Genomic DNA, 20,284 nt, shown 5'->3' with positions numbered 1-20,284 from the left:
ACACGGTATTAAATAAAAGTTTCTAATTCAGTGGCCAGTATGTGCAGAATGGTTCGAATCCTATCTCTCTCTCTCTCTCTCTCTCTCTCTCTCTCTCTCTCTCTCTCTCTCTCTCTCACGCACGCACACACAATAAAAATAAACAAATTACCATATTTTCCGTGTACAAGACGATACAAAATTGGGGGCGTCTTATACACGAGAAGGTAACCGGTTGACAGGCCCGCGGTTGCCGTGGCGAAACTGCCGGTACCTTGTCTCCTCGAACAGGCTTTCGCCAATCACTAGCCTTTGTTAACTATCGATTGACGTCTTTAACGGCTGATTCTGAATAAACCACTCAGAACTCTAAAAGCATTCATAAGAGTGCAACTCGTTGGCGGGGTAAGTTAACGCATTAACAATATTTTGAGCACTAGCTCATAAAAATGTCTGAAAATAAAAAACGATTGTCATATTCTTCAAAATTCAAGTTAAAAGCCATCAATTACGCCAAAGAACATGGAAATAAAGCTTCAGAGACAGTTTGGACCTCCTCCCACTGAGTGTTTGCTTAGACAGTGGAGAAAACAAGAAGAACAACTACTCAAGATGCCCAAAAAGAAGAGGGCCTTAAGAGGAAAACCAGCAAAATGGCCAAACTTGGAGCAGAGGCTTAAGACTTGGATTATGGAGCAGAGCCAGAGTAGGATATGTGTCAACCAAGCTTATTCAATATGAGGCAAAAAGGTTTGCAAGATAAATGAACATTGTTGATTGCACAGGAAAGGCAAAATGGTGCTTCACTTCATGAGGAGAGAAGGATTGGCCATGAGAACACGAACCAAGTTAGCCCAGAAAATGCCACCAGCTTATGAGGATAAAACGCAACAGTTTTATTCCTGTGTCATAAAACTTCGGAAAAAATATGTTTTTGAACCAAGTCAGATTGCAAACATGGATGAGGTGCCTCTCAATTTTGATGTACCTTCCTACAGAACTGTTGATATGAAAGTGGTCAAAACAGTGGCAATCAAAACAAGGGGTCATGAAAAGACACACTATACTGCTGTCCTTTTATGCAGTGCAGAAGATACCAAACTGCCTTCCATGCTCATTTTTAAGAGGAAAACGTATCCTAAAGAGAGCATGCCACCTGGGGTTCTTGTCCAAGTTCATGAAAACGGCTGGATGAATGAAGAGATCATGGCTATTTGGTTTGCAACGATTTGGTCCAGAAGACCTGGAGGGCTCTCGAAGAGGCCAGCACTGCTTATGTATGATCAGTTCCGAGCACCTTTTTGTCTTTTCTGTTAAATGTGCTCGGAACTGATCATACACAGAGGATCTGAGAACACAGCTAGCAGTTATTCCTGGTGGACTACAGGTCAGCTACAGCCACTAGATATTTCTATCAACAAGTCCTTCAAAGCTCTGATGAAAGAAGAATGGAATAAATGGATGCAAAAAGCGACAGGAAGAGTGAAAAAACCAACCATTACTGTGGTATGCAATGGGTCCTAAACTCATGGAATGGAGTCAAGCAAGAGGTGATTGTGAAGTCCTTCAAGAAATGTGGAATCAGCAATGCCATGGATGGAACTGGGGATGATCTCATATATATATATATATAGACAGTGACTCAGAAGAGAGCAGTTATGCAGTAGAGGTTGAAGAAAGTGATATGTCTGGAACTAATAGTGATGAAGAAAATGATATGTCCGGAACAGAGAGTGATGCATAACTCCATAATTTCTTAGAAAAAGGAGGGCTCGTCTTATGCATGGAAAAATACGGTAAATAAGGAAATGTATATATGCATGTCGTAGATATCACGTAATGTCCTAACACATTCTGATTGGTGGAATAATTTTAATTCTATCTGGATCCAAGTGTAATAAGATCGCTTATGCTAATATTGTAATAATATTTGCACTTCAATTCTTAACTGAGCTATCTAGATGACAAAAACGACAGTTCTAGTTATCATTAAACAACCTATTGAGAAACATTGCTTGTATATACCGAGCATTTCAGATTTTCAAATATAAGAATTAGTCAGGTAACTGCTGCCATCTAAGAGCAGTACGCGAAACTTAAAAAAAAAAAATCCCTTCATTATTTAACATTTAATATAACAAATAATATTAAATTAAGATTCGTTTATCTTGAGGCAAATGATAGAAAAGTTCTACGTGCTTCGATATCTTAATTTCTAGTACTTGAACGCTCATATTTTTGCTATTTTATAATAGCACTTTTCATCTTTTTTTCTTCTTTTTTTTTGATAATGGGTGTTGTTTTTTTGTTTTTTTAACTGGATAAGTTTTTTGGTGGTTTAGCATAATCTCGACTCTTCACTGAAGGTTCACATAGAGTAGTAAATCTGCGACCATTAAATAAAAATAAATAAAAAAAAAAAAAGAACTCGAATCTCATAATGTAGATTAATTTGAAGCTATCATCTTACCACTTCTTTAAACAGCACTTTCGAAATAATTATTATTTCCAAGTGATATTATTCGACAAACTGCACACCGAAAAATTTGTGAGTGTTGAAAAGCGTCAGCCTTACTGGCGCCTCGCGCTTAGATTCACAGTAATTCTTAGGTTGTTTAAATTGACGCAGTTGGCGGACAGACTTAATTCTTCGAAGAAGCAATTAACAAATATTGAGATGACTGAGATATTAAAGGCGGGAAGAAGGAGTATTGAGAAAGGCTAACTAGTCAGGTTGTTTGTTTTCAACTTTTCTTGTTTATTCAATATTCAGTAGTTAACTTCAAGTTTTTCAGTAATAACATTTATTTCTTTTTTAAAAAAATATGTTTTAGCATATTTTTACATGGATAAAGAAATTATTGCTGACAACCATAAAATATAGTCCACTTCACAACTGCATTTTATTGAGTGAATGTTATTCATATGTATTTATGTATTTGTACTCTTAACATAATTTTCTTTGGCCTAAATGAACTAATTCATAAATTTTAATCTAACAAATACACTGAACAATGAAACCTCTTATCATTTCGAATCGCCTCCTTAGTAAAATCAGTCAAATAATAGCGAGAAAAAGTTTTTTTTTTTTATAAATATGATTCCCAGTCACAAAAGGTGTAAACGTATAGTAAATTAGTGCTGTAGGTATGCTGAGATTTTGTCGTTTATATTTTATTTTTGGTCGTATTTTTAAATTTATTTTTACATAATTCAGAAATCACACTCTAGAAACTAAACATCATCTTTTTCAAGCCACTTCAAATCTCCAACACCGGAAAAAGAAATTAATCTCCCACTTAAGGATTCCTACAAACATCCATTTCCGAGGGGGAATTTGAACCACCAGCCTGTTGGTTCGAGAGAGCAAGTACGTTAAGAATTAAGGCCAAGCTGCCAAAATTACCATTCGTTTCCAATCGTTTTGTCAATAAAAATGAAATTATAAAAATAATTTGAAAATGAATAAATATTTATTTTTTAAATTAAAAAATTTAACTGTTTAAATTTATTATATATATATATATATATATATATATAGAGAGAGAGAGAGAGAGAGAGAGAGAGATTATTTTAACATCCTTGGCTGTATATATATATAGCTTTCGTATTCACGAAATGTCAGAGCATCACGCACGCAAGACATGCTTTCCATATCAGTATTATACTTACACTGGCTCCGCTGCTGTCACGCAACCATTGTTTAAGCTCTCCAGATAATCCACGAAAACCGTTATTTTTTTGGTGGCCGTTGTTTGAATGGGTCAAAGAAAGTGTAACAGAATCTACAGTCGCCAGAAACTGAATAAGGAGCAATTCAAAAAATGACATTTTTCGGTCTCACGTATGCTGGTTATCAAAATATTTTCAAGCAGAATACGCTGACTAAAAATGTTTACAAAGATGAAGAGCAGAAGATTCTTGATTTGCCAGATCCAGAGGACACATTTCCTCAGTACTGTAAAGTCAGTCGTCTGAACAAGTATTATCCCAGAACTTTTACTTATGAGAGAAGAAGGTTGGTGAGCGAAAGAAAAGGTAGGTGATTTAATCGAATAACTTGTTTGAAATTCCATATTAATTAAATGTTTTTGTTGTATATGTTTAGACATGTAAAAATCTTTCTTGGGTGCTTTTTAATTTTCACATGGCAAATCTTAATATATTTCAAATTCAGTAAAAATAACTGACACACAAGCTTTTTTAACTAACCAAATGATTACTGGAATAAATCACGTACGCAATTTGAATAACTCACACTGTGGTGTGGTTGACATGTGAAGAATAGGAAATATCAAGTTATAGTCTGCGCCGGAGTGGCAGACGATAGATATACTTTAATATCAATACATATTATATGTATATGAATATAATTTTCAGGTTTTTCCCCCAAATCAAAGTGAATTTATTATTTGGCGTGGTGTCTTGGAGGAAATTATGGTTTATTATTTATGAATTTTCTTTTGTTTCTCTTCATACTCTCAAAAAAAAAAAAAAAAAAAAAAAAAATATATATATATATATATATATATATATATATATATATATATATATGTTAAAGATACCAAGCAATTTTAAACCTGGTTTTTACTCCATTTCCCAAGTAAGCAAACAGACTAAAAGTCAAGTTTGCGCCTGCAATTGATGCAAGTCTAACTGATCCCACAGGTAGTGCAGGACCAGGGCAACTCGTGGCAAAGGTGGAACAAGCTCCGATCACTAATCTTAATATTTACCCTTAATGCCAAAACACATCTCCAAGAAGGGGGTGTATGATGTTTTGTATTAAAGGCAAGGGGCCACTACCCAGACCGGTTTCGACCTTTATTGAGGTCTCGTCAGTGGGAGCTAGGCTTAGAAATACCAAGATTTAGTAATACCGAGCTTGTAAGTATTTCGCCAAAACAAGTTACCATAAGGTGTTTTAACCTTATTAAATAAAAATCTCTGGAGGAGATATAAATGTAGAAAGTATTTTTACCTTGGGTATAAATATGTTAAAGATACCAAGCAATTTTAAACCTGGTTTTTACTCCATTTCCCAAGTAAGCAAACAGACTAAAAGTCAAGTTTGCGCCTGCAATTGATGCAATTGATTGCTTGGTATCTTTAACATATTTATACCCAAGGTAAAAATACTTTCTACATTTATATCTCCTCCAGAGATTTTTATTTAATAAGGTTAAAACACCTTATGGTAACTTGTTTTGGCGAAATACTTACAAGCTCGGTATTACTAAATCTTGGTATTTCTAAGCCTAGCTCCCACTGACGAGACCTCAATAAAGGTCGAAACCGGTCTGGGTAGTGGCCCCTTGCCTTTAATACAAAACATCATACACCCCCTTCTTGGAGATGTGTTTTGGCATTAAGGGTAAATATTAAGATTAGTGATCGGAGCTTGTTCCACCTTTGCCACGAGTTGCCCTGGTCCTGCACTACCTGTGGGATCAGTTAGACTTGCATCAATTGCAGGCGCAAACTTGACTTTTAGTCTGTTTGCTTACTTGGGAAATGGAGTAAAAACCAGGTTTAAAATTGCTTGGTATCTTTAACATATTTATACCCAAGGTAAAAATACTTTCTACATATATATATATATATATATATATATATATATATATATATAAATAAAGTTTTCCACAACACTTTTGAAATATTAGCAATTGATAATAAACTGCTAACGGTTAATAAAATGTTAACTATATTAATAATGTAGCATGTTCAGGCCGTGTCTATCAGGAGAAATATGTAGATAAATACCGGTGACCAAATAAATTACAAACCACTTGGTTTTTGTTAAAGAATATAGCACTTTTCGTTGAAGATTAAAATTGACCTGTGTTATCAGAGGTACGAGTTTATTTTATTAATGATGAGTGACGTTTAATGCATAAAATCATTTTACCTTTGGAAGAATTAATGAAAAGTAATTTGGATCTTCGATTGCAGATCAAAGTTGGTGAAAAAATATACATCTAAAAGAAAGAAGTAGTCATGGAAAGATCCCAATTTCCAAGTTTAACATTTGAACTTTATCAACAGTAAATTTTATTAATGATAATTTATGGAGATTAGCTCAACAGCATAAATTTTCCTTCGACTGTTCATGGAATTCCGCAAAGAAATAATTACAAGAATCCGGTAAGTAAGGAAGCCAGGTCAATTTAATTTGAAAGAGCACAGGGTACTGATTCGATGTGATTTTATCGTGAAAATGCTGCTAGAAAGCAGGTGACAAGTAACGAAAGCATTAACAGGAATAAATTGTCAGATTATGTGCATTCTGTGACGTAAAACAATCACTTTAAGTGAAATCCCTATGTTTCGTTGGTGATGATAATTATGACCATGTATAATAAAAGCATTTAATGCTAAAACATTGACCAATTCAAAAACATTCATTCCAGTTGTGTTAATTCTATGAAGAATAACAACAGCATGAAATCTACGACTTATCCAGTTTCCATATACACCGAAGTATGTGAAATACTAATGGCGGGGGTGGTTTTATATAATCATCAGAAGCAGATAAAAAAATCTTGTCTTTGCTTCGACGTGGTCATTTGTGACTTATAATTAAAATGAAAAGGCAGTTCCACGCAAGTATAAGTTCTGCAGCCGCCAAAAAACTTGTACTTTTTCGCACGAGACACTACTTCACAGCTGTTAACTTTATACAAAGCCCAAATCCGTCTAGCCATAGAATACGGCTCCCATATTTGGGGTGGTGCACCAAAATCCTCTCTAAGATTGCTCGATTCTATCCAGAAGAGGGCAATCCCTAATTAATGATCCCTCTCGCACAAAACTACTTCAACCCCCCCCCCCCGCACAGACGTTCAGTTTCTTCCTCTTACAGATACATTCATAGACAGTGCTCAACTGAATTGGCCACTATTATTCCTCCACTCTCTTCCAAAATCATTAAAACAAGAACATCTGCTAACCAACAACCTTTTACAATCCATCTTAAAACTCACCGAAACTACTTCACTGCCTCCTCCTCAGGGGTGTAGTCGGCCCGGGGCGACGCCCTGGTACTTTTTTAAAACTATAAAAATTTTTAAATTCATTATAATAAATTATAAGAATCATAATAATAAGACTTATAATGCAGTTCAGCTTTCGGTCAAAAAATAGCAGCTTGCCGCTATTATTATATTATCTAATATATAATATTATATAATATAATACTAATTGAAATATATAATAATATAATAATTAATATAATATAATATAATTAAAATTAATATAATAATAATAATAAATGCCGCACTTTATGCTCTGGATTTTTGTTTCCAAGGTAGAGCCCTGGCACTATTTCTTTTAGGACTATACCCCTGCTCCTCCTTCAATCCATCGACTTTGTCCTTCGGTGCAGTCTGCCGTCACTCTGCGTTCCCCAACCATTACAACCCTCAGCTGTTCAAGCAAAATGTGAAGATTGCTCCTTTCTTCTATTCCTCTTACCCACACACGGCACTAGTTTGCTATAGGTCTTGTAGCCTTCGTGTGTGGACCAGATATATATATTTAAAAAATGTCATCACGTGGTGTTTACATCAGCCAATTCTTCTCTACCTGTACATGAAATTTTTTGCAGAATGACTAATTTGCGAGAGAGTGGTGACATGAAAATAATAATGTGGAAGACAAGCTTGATGTCTGACTTTCACGATTTTCATCTTATCGAATACATCTGATGTCGACAGACCAAGTCGACCATTTTCTGTAAATGAAGAATTATTAGTTCGAAGAAAATATTTCATAAGATTTCTAGGTACGCATAATTAAATTAAAATACTGTTAAGAGTGGTCCATGAATTACTATTGTCATCAAGAGCTTTGAAAGAAACTGTGGTCGATTGACCCCATTTTCTTTCAATATCCCAATGCATATATATATATATATATATATATATATATATATATATATATATATATATATATATATATATATATATATATATATATATATACATGATTTTGTTTTTCTTTTTCAGAGCCTTATGAAATATTCCAGTATCCGATTACAGAAAATCAAGTATACGGCAGATATCGAAAGGATCTTGGAAATGAGAAACTAACTCTTCCTTGGTGTAAAGGTCCAAGACATCCAATGATCTGGTCGTGGATGAGTAGGTAAGCCGCGTGAATCGCTTGTCACCCCTGAAGGACTGTTGTCAGTGTAAGAAGCACTACGCGAAACAGACTTTCAAAGGCGATAAACGATTTTAATTTAATGTCATTAAGTATATATGTACTTTGGAAACGAAGTCATTTTACATCCAGATGACAACGACTATTGAATAATTTACATGAAAGGCGAATACTCTTAGTATGCTGGTGCAGTTTTCTACTGGGTAATACTTCCCGTGAGACGCACTCGAATAGGGATAAGAAATGGAAGTAACTGTATTTATTATTTTTTAAAATGTGAATAACATTCGCGAAAGGCTGAAACCTATCGTACATGAAGTTGTGCCGTAGCTAGGCTAAGATTAGCCAGGCTGGAAAGGAAAATCGTAGAATCAAGGGAAATCCTACTGAACCCGGTCCACTTAAATAATAATTTAAGTTATAACATCCCAGATAGCCATGCTGCAGTTATTCAATATTGGCGTTCACGTGAACTTGCACGCACAATTGCAACAAACAATGGCACGCCAGTTGGAACAACTTGAAAAATACAACGTTTTTATGTATCGATTATGAGGCAATTTGTACCTGTAATTTCCAGTTTGTTTAAATAATTCATTGTTTATTAGTATTCCTTTCCTTTATAAATACCTGAAGAAGGCTACTATATGCCGAAACTAGTAGTATTTATCATTAAAATCTTTATATGTTATCTCGGTCTTGGAGTCATTAAATCTATTTTTTGAAATATATATATATATATATATATATATATATATATATATATATATATATATATATATATATATATATAAATCACCATTGTAATCACCATTCGTGTTTACAAAACCATCAGTCAAGCCATATTTTACGTATCAAGACAAGAAACATCACTACTCAACGCGAAATTAATATTAGTAAAAGCTTTGGGACAACTTGCCTTCGATCAATATTAGGAAATATAAGACAAAAACCATATCCCAATATTGACATTCTAGAACAGTGGTTCTTAACCTTTTCGAAGTCACGGAACACTTTTGATTATAAGAAAAATTTGGGGTACACCAAAAGCATTAGACTCATAAAACTAACAATAAAAATATGCGTGAACTTGCCTTTTATAAAAATGGAACTTATTTTAATGCGATACTTGAGCTTTTTGGCGTTTGCAGATTGCAGCAATATCAGGTCTAATATGTGACACAACTACTCTCATCTCTTTGTCTATTTTAGTAAGTCTTTCACACTTTTTAGTTTTTATATTGGCTCACACAAATATGATGTTGAAAACTGTAACAAAATTTTTAGTGCCCATGTGGAGAGAGCTGGGTATTCGGCTTGGACAAAAATCCAAAATTCCTCAAGAGTTATTTCATCAGAGAATTTCATTTTTAGAGTACGATCCATTGACAAGGTAACTAATTGTTCTTCTTGTAACAAAAATTCACAACTCGATGTGTTAACTGTGCCAAATGGATTTCGTATCCAGTCATAATTGTGTGTATTTAAGGGAGGAAAGTAACTTGAAATCTTTTCTTCCAATATTGTTAATTGTTCTGTTATAACGGGAATAATTCGCTCGCCATTTTTATTCAGAGTGGCCAATTACACTCAGAACTGTGTCATGTGACATCTTTCACAGGCGGAACACTTGTAACCAGTTCGCGGAACAAAGTTCCGGGGAACACCGATTAAGAACCACTGTTTTAGAAGAACGCCAGCAAAGACCTCGAACTGGAACAATTCAGAAAAAAGGTTATTGCAATGCCAATTTAAGACCATCACCGACATTTATATGCAGTACTCTTGCTTTCTACAGATCAACAAATGGAAGCAGAGAAAGTAGTTTTGGCCACGCATGAGCAAAGTTCTTTTGCTTGTTTGCTTCGTTTTTAACACGAGACTCATATACCAACGGACATTTACCTAATAAAGCAATTTCGCTCATCTTCATTGTTATAGAAATATTTCTTCTGTACGTATAAGTTCTGAATAAACTGTGATAACGATGTAGAGGAGAACAATTTGGTTGGCTGACATTCACAATTATGGTTGAAAAATTAGACGGCAGTGTTATTTTGACGGAAAAAAAAAAAAAAAAACGAAAGGAAATTCCATGAAAACGCAGAATTAGAGGGAAAAACCGAAAGAAAGAATCCTTAGTTTTATTTTCAACTCATCTGTGTGACTGCTTTCAGAACATGACTGTCTGAAGAAATACTCAGTTTCCAGATTATGCTGAAACATCTGGTTGCGAAACTGCTATACTTAGTTTTTCTTAAAACGTGATTGGTTTTAATCCTCTGACTAATATCCTACAGAATATCGCTCATGCAAGGCATCTTCTGCCTTTCATTATCAAACAGCCGAACTTTATACTACAGAGATGGCGCCACCTGGTGTTTCTCCCTCGTCTGTCTTAAGGTAAGCTGCTTGTGAGTGGTTCTGCTTTCCTACTTTATCTTTGATGATAATTCTTATCATTAGCAAAAGTTGCTAATGATTATGATCACACACGCACGCGCACACACAAACTGCTTTAGTTTGCCATAAAACAGCTGTTCAATTTCTTTCTTCTTGACCACTTGCCGACGCTGGTACCTTTAGTGGGCAAGTGGTCAAGAAGAAAGAAGTTGAAGGAATATATATATATATATATATATATATATATATATATATATATATATATATATATATATATATATATATATATATATATATATATATATATATATATATATATATATTCCTTATATATATATATATATATATATATATATATATTTTTTTTTTTTTTTTTTTTTTATTTAACTTGTTAAAATAAACATTACACGATAGGCAACAATGACTATTTACATATTATAAGTATATATTTACAGAGAAAGAAAAAGAAACATTTTCCTTTAGAGATATAAATGAATATTCAAAATTAACAGTTCAGTTTCATTCTGAGTTATCATTCAGATGGAGCACATTGTCGTCGTCAATCCAGAAGAGGGTACCAGTTGGATTCCACTCCTCTAGGAATTTCGCGACAGTTCTTGTTTCTTTGACGTGCTCAAGTTCCAATAGAAGCCTGCTTTTTAGTTTCCGACGGAGGATGTGCATGAGGGTTTGTGCAGCTTCAGTGATCGATGGGTGCTGGTTACTTCTTGTCTGTTTTAGGTAAAAGCTGTAGATGACGGCCTTAGCGCAGATGAAGATGAAATTGCATGTTCTGTGTCTGTTTTCTTCTGTGTGGACTAAATTCCAGTAGTCTTCTTGGCTGTGTGTGTAGTTACAGGTGCTAGAGGCGGTATTCAGGGCATAGGTGATTATCACTTTGTTTGCAGGGCAGGTCAGATATGTGTGTTCCAGGGTGCCTGAAACGTCACAGAATGGACACAGATCCGTTTCTCTTAGCTTAAATTTGTAGAGCTTTGAAGGAGTTGGTAAGATGTTATGCCATAATCTCCACTGTATTTCGGAATCTGGTTTGGCACATTTTGATTTATATGGCAGATCCCACTGAAAACTGTGTGGTATATGCAGCCTTGTAGATGAGAGTGTTAAGGCTGAATATAAGAATGGTGAGGATGGGGACACTGACATGAGGAAGTGGTATATTTTCTTGTAGTTGGAGGGATGAATTGGAAGTGAGGCTTCAGATTGTACAAGATGAAATATTGGCCCCGAGCAGTTTCTAGAAGGAATACGGATTTCCTGAGGTGTAGCGATATCTGGATAGGCTTTTATAATGGAGGCTTGCAACTGTTGATATTGTTTTTCAGTTTTTGGGTTATTCATTGGTAGGCTTGTGAATGCTTTCCACTTTAGAGTGTGGGTTAGGAGGTCTCCTATGACTCTTATTCCTGCCCAGTTCCATGTAGGGAAAAGAAAAGGCTCGCCAGTTGTGAGACTTGTGATGTTTTTGTTTGAAAATAGTGGTTCTGTAAGTACATCTGACTCTGTTGATCCTGTGAGTGTGTGATGGAGTCCTGTGTTTTTCCATCGCTGTAGAGCATCTTTGTAAAAGGTAGGTAGTTTAGGAGGAGATGGTGCAGGACTGGCCATTCGGAGGATTGTGGAAAGTGTAAGTCCTCTGGTGGATGCTTTCGTGATGTAATCGAAGGTGGTTACATAAGTGTGATTGCATTGAAGTGTCTTTAGGAGGAGGATTATCCTGAAGGATCGAATCTTGTTTTCAAGGGAAATCAGGCCTTGACCTCCCTTGCTGAGTGGCTTGCAGAGTTGAGGGTGTGTTGTCCAGTTAGTTTTGTTCCAGAGGAAACGTTTGATTTCCTTTTGAATGTGGTGGAGAAATTCTTCAGGAGGTGTGAGTACTTTGAGGGTATGCCATAAGACACTAGCAGCCATCTGGTTAACTATTAGTACTCTTCCTCTAAGTGAAGACATGGAACGAACGCTGTTCCATTTACCTAGCACCTGTTTAAAACGATTGTGCAGCTGCGTCCAGTTCAGTGTGTTATATATTTTGGTGTTGCCAAGGTGCACACCTAAGTATCTTTGTCCTTCGCTTGACCAGGTACATTCGATCGGAGAATCATTTCTAGACTTCCATCTGCCTGACCACAAGCCTGTGGTTTTGGCAGAATTTAATTTGGCCCCTGAGGCTTGTGCATATAGTCTGTGTGCTTCCTCGGTTACTGTCATTTCTTCTTCATTTCGTACTATTACAGTGACATCATCGGCATATGCTGATAAGGTAATTTTTTGATGTGGTTCTATTATTCTGGTTCGTTTGCAGATGATGGTGTCGTGTATTCTTTTTAAGAAGGGTTCTATGGCCAGTGTGTATAATTGACCAGAGAGGGGACATCCTTGCTTGATCCCTCGAGAGTATGACAAACTGCGAGTGAGCCTGTTGTTGATTTTTAAACAGAAGTGTGCATCTCTGTAAAGCAATTGCACTGTTTCAATGATGAGAGGACCATAGCCAAATGCCTTTAGAACTTCATAAAGGTATTCGTGCTCTACCCTGTCAAAAGCCTTCTCCTGATCAAGGCTGACGAGTGCTAGGTCTTCATGTTGGCTATTTGCGATGTGGATGAGGTCTCTTATTAAATGGAGGTTATCATGTATTGATCTTCCTGGGACAGAGTACGTTTGATGTTGGCCAATAACTTCAGGCAGTGTTGGCTTTATTCGGTTTGCTATAACTTTGGAAATTATTTTGCAATCGGTATTAATTAGGGAGAGTGGACGCCAGTTTCGGATATCCGTGTGGTCTCCCTTCTTTGGTATCAATCGTGCTACTGAGGTCGTGACGGATTGTGGGAGGCCATTGATGTAGGCTTCTTGCAGTGTTTCGAGGAGAAGTGGTCCGAGTTGATTCCAGAAGGCTTGGAAAAACTCTGACGTGAGACCATCAAGGCCAGGAGATTTGTTCTTTGGCAAGGATGTGCATGCGGTTTTCAGTTCATGTAGAGTGATTTTCTTTTCTAAGTGGTTCCGATCTGTTGCAGAGATTTTTTTTGTTTCTTTTAGTATTTCGTGAATGGCATGATGGGATGTTCCTGCAGTGCTGTATGCATTCTTGTAGTATTGTAGGATTTCAGAGGTGATTTTTCTTGGATCTTCTGTGATGCTGTCATCTTGAAGTCTGATAGCAGAGATGGAGTTTGCTGCCTGGCATTTTTTTTCCAAAGAGAAAAAATATTTTGTGGGGGCGTCTGAAAGATTTATTTGTGTATGCCGCGATCTAAGTAGGGCACCTTTTGCCGATAATTCTGCCTGTCTTTGCATGGCTTGCAAGGCAGAATGATGTTCAGGGCTTTCTTCTGGGAGATACTTGAGCTGTTCTTCAAGTTGTCTGATTCTAATGTTCTTCTGTTGATTTTTCTGGTGACTGTAGATCTGCGTAAAGGATTTTATTCGTGATTTTAGGTGGGGCCACCATGTTTTCATTGGTTCTGTATCCACTTTCGAGTGAGTGAGGTTGGTTATTAAAGCCTGAGTGTTTATTATATAATCTGGATCTTTCAGGAGAGTATTGTTGAAGATCCAGTAGGCACTTCCTGATTTGGATGCTTCCAAGGATAATGAAAGTTGCAGCTTGACGAAACAATGATCTGAAATGTAGGAAGGGATGTGTGAGATGTTTCTGACTAGAGGCAAGGTATGTTTGGAAATGTAGTATCTGTCCAGTCGTGCTTGGTAGAGTGGCCTATTTGTCGCTGTGATTGCTGACCTCCATGTGTAGGATTTCTTATCAGGATGTTGATGCCGGAAGACGTCGATGAGTTCATTATCGTTTACCAATGTTTGAAGTTTGTTTATTAATTGGCTACGATGTTCAGCACACTGAAGTCTGTCTTTTTCTTGGTCAAGAGTGCAATTAAAGTCTCCCGCTATTATAACATGTTCTTGGTCTATACTAGACAGATGGTTTTGAACGAAATCCAGGATTTGTGATGCCAGAGCATCCTGCTGTGGTATGTAGATGTTGAACACATGCAGGGTATTATGGTTGGGTGCTATTATGTGAGCATACAAGGCATATCCTGGTATATCAGCAATCACTTTTAGTTTGTAGGGAGATCTATGATGTACACCTAAGCTAACTCCTGCTCCATGATGTTGTTGGGTTGCAGAGTGCTGTAAGTCATAAGGCCACTCTGCCCATCTTCTGGATAAATTGGATGAGGAGTTGATGTTTGTTTCTTGCATTAGTATTAGGTCTATATGATATTTTTGTACCTGGTCAAAGACTAGTCTGTTGCGTAGAGCAGAGGCACATCCTCTTGCATTGAGAGAGAAAAGGCTTATAGACATTATGATTTATGAAAGTTTGATTGTAAGTTCCTATCGTCCCCCAAAACACTGATCTCACACACGAACGCCTCATCAGCCAGCAATAAACCGATTAACGCAAAAATAACTACCACTGTTACGAACGTCATTTCCCGAGAAAATGGGATTGTTATTTTCGCCACCAAAGAAAACATCCCATTAGAAGATTATCTGACGGCGATCGCCAAAATTGTGCCCGCAAAAAACATTACTGACGCTTCCCGCGTAGCTGGAACTGTGCAGGTATATTTTAGCCATATCTCATGGGCACAAACGGTACTGCAAAAAGGAGTCGATATTGGCGATTATCACTTCGAAGCAGCCCCAATAGCACTGGCCCCAACAAAAGTAACAGTATCAAATGTTCCCCCTGAAATTCCTCATCAACTCATCAGATCCATGTTATCAAGATACGGTTCAGTCACAGGAAAAATACGCACATTGTCAGCAGCCACGAAGAAGCCCGAATTTGCCCATGTCAAAAGCTTTCGAAGGCAGGCATTAATGCATTTTCCAAACAACGACGCACTGCACGACCTCCCAAAATTAATCAACACGGACATAAACGACCTATATATATATATAGATAGATAGATAGATAGATAGATAGATAGATAGATGTGTGTGTTGGGGGGGGGGGTGAAGGAATAATAAATATAGTTCTTCGGGCGTGTTAGTTAATTATATCCTTCAATTGCCATGTAGTAGTGCATCATTGCTCTATCTCAAGGAACTACGTGCATCTCTCTCTCTCTGTAGGTGAAGTACTGCAGCAGTAAACCACTTCAGAGTTGGTTAAGAATTACGACCGAATTTCTGTGTGTTAACCGCATATGAAACCTTCTGGCCAATTTGCCTGGTTTATCGGATGAAAAATTCTGTTACCCCCCCCCCCACACACACACACCCGCCGCGCATGAAGGTGCTCCTTCAGAGTATGAATCGGTAAATGTAAGTTTCCCTAACAATCTACTCACGCAAAAGATTTCCCGTAAAAACAACTTTTCTGCACACACACACACACATATATATATATATATATATATATATATATATATATATATATATATATATATATATATATATATATATATATATATATATATATATATATATATATATATATATATATATTAGGATAACCAAGCAATTTTATATGCTTGGTTATTTTAGCACCTAATCCCAAGTATGCAAACAATTAAGTTTGCGCCTGAAACAAAGTTCAAGTCTAAAGATGGTACAACACCAGGGCAACTCATTGTAAAGGTGGGTAAAGCTTTGATCACTATTCTTAGTATTTTCCCATAATGTAAAGCACATCTCACTAGAAGACCATAATGCATTGCAGTATACATCTTCTAGTGAGATGTGCTTTACATTATGGGAAAATACTAAGAATAGTGATCAAAGCTTTACCCACCTTTACAATGAGTTGCCCTGGTGTTGTACCATCTTTAGACTTGAACTTTGTTTCAGGCGCAAACTTAATTGTTTGCATACTTGGGATTAGGTGCTAAAATAACCAAGCATATAAAATTGCTTGGTTATCCTAATATACAATATACCCAAGTTAAAAATTTATTCCCATATATATATATATATATTTCGTTCATATTTTATTGGAATGCACAGTAGAATTCACAAGAATAAAAAGTGTCTGTTTTGTATCTAAACCATTCTTAAATAAAGTTATTACTGGAATCAGCTTTTCACGAGCCAGCCCACATAAATCGATTTCATGTTTTGTGACTTAGGGACCCAAAAAAGCCCCAAAATACCTTGATAAGAAACTCCTACGAGAGAAATAATGGCCTCTGATAATGTTAGTCAGCACACAGCTATTAACTGCCAGAAATTCTATCTGAGTATACACATTTAAATCTTTTGAGAATACGGTGATGGCGAGTGCATTACAGCTGTGCGTGCGGGACTGGTGCTCGTGTATGGGAAACCAGGGAGTTTACAAAAGATGCTCATTTATTTATGTAGCTAGTTCGTACGTTATTGGAAACAACGTTATGAATCATGCGCTGCAGATCTGTTGCGTGCGCGATACTATGAAGCAGTCAGATAAAAATGATAATAATAGCCAGGGCCATTATTGGGCAGTCCAGACAATCTGTCCAAAGGGTCATATATATAATAATAAGTTAAGTGAAATGATTATTATTATTATTATTATCGGTCTGTCAGATGACATCAGTGCACTGAAACGAAGGGTTTACAAATCTTCTTTTGTATACCTCCCCTTCAGTTCCGTTGGGAAAAGAATGAAAAATCTCCAAAACACGCTCCTAAGTCTTCAATATAGTTATCTTAATTTTTTAAAATATAATTTGCTAATTTCGTACATTGCGATGACTTCTGTATGGAGGTGTCCTCCCTCGATGAGTCCAAAGACTCATCGAGGGAGGACACCTGCTCTACAACTCTGCCATTTATACATGAAGCATAAAATAAACAACGAATTCGTGACATTGGAGTGATTCGGTAAGAAAGTTTCAATCCAGTTATTGAAATTGCTCTTCTCTGGACAAAAGCGAAGATTTTTTTAGAGTGGCATTTAGATGTGCTATCGTCGGTAGACAAGAAACATTCTTAGGTATCGGATTTGTGATCTACAGAATAGTTTAGGAGTGAATAAATGACTGGAGTGAAAAAAGAAAGGTTCTGAAATGCTGTGACATGTTTATGACATGTAATGCTGGTAATATTAATTGAAGAAGAGATGTGGTTTTTTTTTTTTTGTGTGGAATTCAAGAAGTTATATGTAAAGATAAGTTAGCATACAAGGCGATGGTGGCAACTACCTTGAAGATTTGAATGTGAAGAAATGAGAAAGACATTTAAAATTTGATTTGAAGAAATGAGCAAATTGCACAGGAAAAAGGGAAGGAGAAAGAAAACAGAGCTCCCACACCACATTTCATCCAAACAAGTCTAATGCTTTAAACATTAATACCAAGGACATCGACATGATCTCCACGTGAACTGTTCTTTATCTTAAAAAACATTTCATATAAAAAAGTACTCAAAGAGCAGGAGAATATTTGCAATTTAGAAGTACTACTTGTCTGACATTATTATTATTTTTTTATTAATACTGTCGTTTGAAATTCCAGAAATATTAACTCTAAACATCAGGCAACTTCTTCCTACTTCCTTAGAACTATCTCGTTTATTTATTTATTTTATTATTATTATTTTTTTTTAAATATGAGCTGTTTCGTCATCTTTATAGATAACCAGAGATATAGATCGTATTGCCACCGATCGATAACAATTGATCGGATGGATGATGCGCTTTGTAATGGTATCTGTGGAGATAATGAAACACTTCAGCCTTGATTGTTTTCATATTCATAGGGTAACTTACGTAATAACAAACAGCTATATAAGATGACGTGGAAGTGTCTGCAGAAGAGAAAGAGAAGACGGATAATAAAATGTTTTTTTTTCTTTTTTTAATTTTAAAGTGCTCTTAGTTCTTTTCTACAACTAGAAAAACATCAGTTTGACAAAGTGGGTCTATTGAATATCACCATCTAATAAATGCGGCAGATCAACTATATTCAATTTAAATTGGAGTTACAGCAAGAGGAATGTGAATCTCCAATGAGAACTTACTGACTTGCTGCAGTATTTGGCTTGCCAATACCGTGACTGTTGATACTTTTTGCACACATAAAATTAACACAATGAAAGCGCGATATTAACAGCGACGGGCCATTCCTATATGAAGAAAAAGAAAGGAAGGCTTGGGTACCATACTACATCAGTTAATATTTCAAACAATTTTGCAAATTTGAGAGTGAACAAAAAATGACACACTCACGAAACTCCAATAGCATTTGATTCAAAGAGGGTTACAAAAATTATAGATACTGATTTGATTTTTTATAATGCTGTGTTCAAATATTTTATTTCACTCTATAGATTGCAATTTAAATGTGAGACATTAAAATCATTTCATTAATAAAATTAATCTGTCATTTCATGAGATATAAGCTAAATAATTACTAATGCTTTTTTTTTCTTTTCCAGGTGGGGCGATGAAATGCTGGCAATGTATCCAGATTATATACTGTTTCTTCCTTAGTTTTAATAGATTTTTTTGCCTTTTTTTTTTTTTCGTATTAGGACACTTTTGCAAATTTATTTAAATGATGCTTTTGAGGCCATGGTAAAGATTGACCTTTGTTTCATGGTGTCATAAAGAAACATTAAAATTTCATCATGCATAGAGTGTTTTTCTTTTATTTTTTTATGGGAAGATCATACGTAATTACAAAAATTGTTTATAATTAAATTTTTACAATCGATATACAGTTATAATAATGAAAATAAAATTTATGATTGAATTTACAATTAAATAATTTTATTTAATCATTATTACCACATTTTAATAAATTATAGAAATTTGATTTAATAAATTTCTTCATTCGAACTACTTCGAATTCCTTCATTCGAATATATATACATTCGAAAATATATAGATTTATTTTCGTATATATACTGTTCTACTACATATGAATGCGTGATCAATCAATACCAAATGCGAATCATACAACTGTATTTAATTTACCAACGACATCGAATAAGTGTTGTGGTTTATAGTGTATTATTTTGTCTGCCACGCATCGTATCGATGAATGTTTCCCCCTTGTAAAGAACCTTCTGTCCAGCACCCAAATTTTTCTCTGGAGGTCTAAATGCCTTGAGTACTGTCATATTACTATAAACGATCAAATGTTTGAGAGGGGGGAAAAATCGTAACCTGATAAACAACACAAAAGTATTTTTTGGAAACTAATATATCCATGAATGATATTTAAGTACCAGAATGTCGCTATTAGTAATAGGCTTGGCACAGCAATAATGACAATTACTCGTAATACTCTCAAAATAAAAGAGCAATATAATACTCGAATTTATTTTCACAATGGAAATCATTTAAGAAGGGTATAAATATACGGTTTAACTACTTATCTGAAGGTTCTTTAACGTTGTTAATAAGCACATATATTTTTAAAACTCGATAAATTTAAGGAATTATACAATCTCGTCTAGAGATTATATAGTTCCTTACAAACAACATGACTTACAAAAACCACGGGATTCAAAACAAGAGCTGTTACGATAAACAAGCAATAATTTTTATAACCTAATCTACCGAAGTAAGTAAGTATCTAAACATAAGCGTCTACTATTTGGCATAATTTTTGCGATTACATTGAAGCTAAATTACTTCCAATAGTCTCTAACACTAACGCAATTAATGAATAAGACAATTAAAACTCTCAACTACCACATTAAACCTATTCACAAAAGTCATTATTATTACAATTACCTCTACTGCAGTCAAAGACTC

At 35.5% G+C, this 20,284-nt stretch overlaps 1 protein-coding gene across 1 annotated transcript; it reads left to right on the top strand.

Moving 5' to 3' along the window:
• Positions 1-3,721: 3,721 nt before the first annotated feature.
• LOC150098973 (sperm microtubule inner protein 11-like) lies at positions 3,722-19,151 on the top strand. Its single transcript, XM_090404643.1, has 3 exons — positions 3,722-4,017; positions 7,986-8,124; positions 18,958-19,151. The coding sequence occupies exons 1-3, from the start codon at positions 3,804-3,806 to the stop codon at positions 19,010-19,012; spliced, it is 408 nt and encodes a 135-aa protein (XP_090260769.1). The 5' UTR covers positions 3,722-3,803; the 3' UTR covers positions 19,013-19,151.
• The last annotated feature ends 1,133 nt before the right edge of the window (positions 19,152-20,284 follow it).

The sequence above is a fragment of the Typopeltis vanoorti genome, chromosome 15 (genome assembly GCF_054136105.1).
Source record: "Typopeltis vanoorti isolate ZY-2024b chromosome 15, IOZ_Tvanoo_1.0, whole genome shotgun sequence".
NCBI lineage: Eukaryota > Metazoa > Arthropoda > Arachnida > Uropygi > Thelyphonidae > Typopeltis > Typopeltis vanoorti.
The sequence above is the reverse complement of the archived record's forward strand: the minus strand, read 5'-3'. Positions and strand labels throughout refer to the sequence as shown.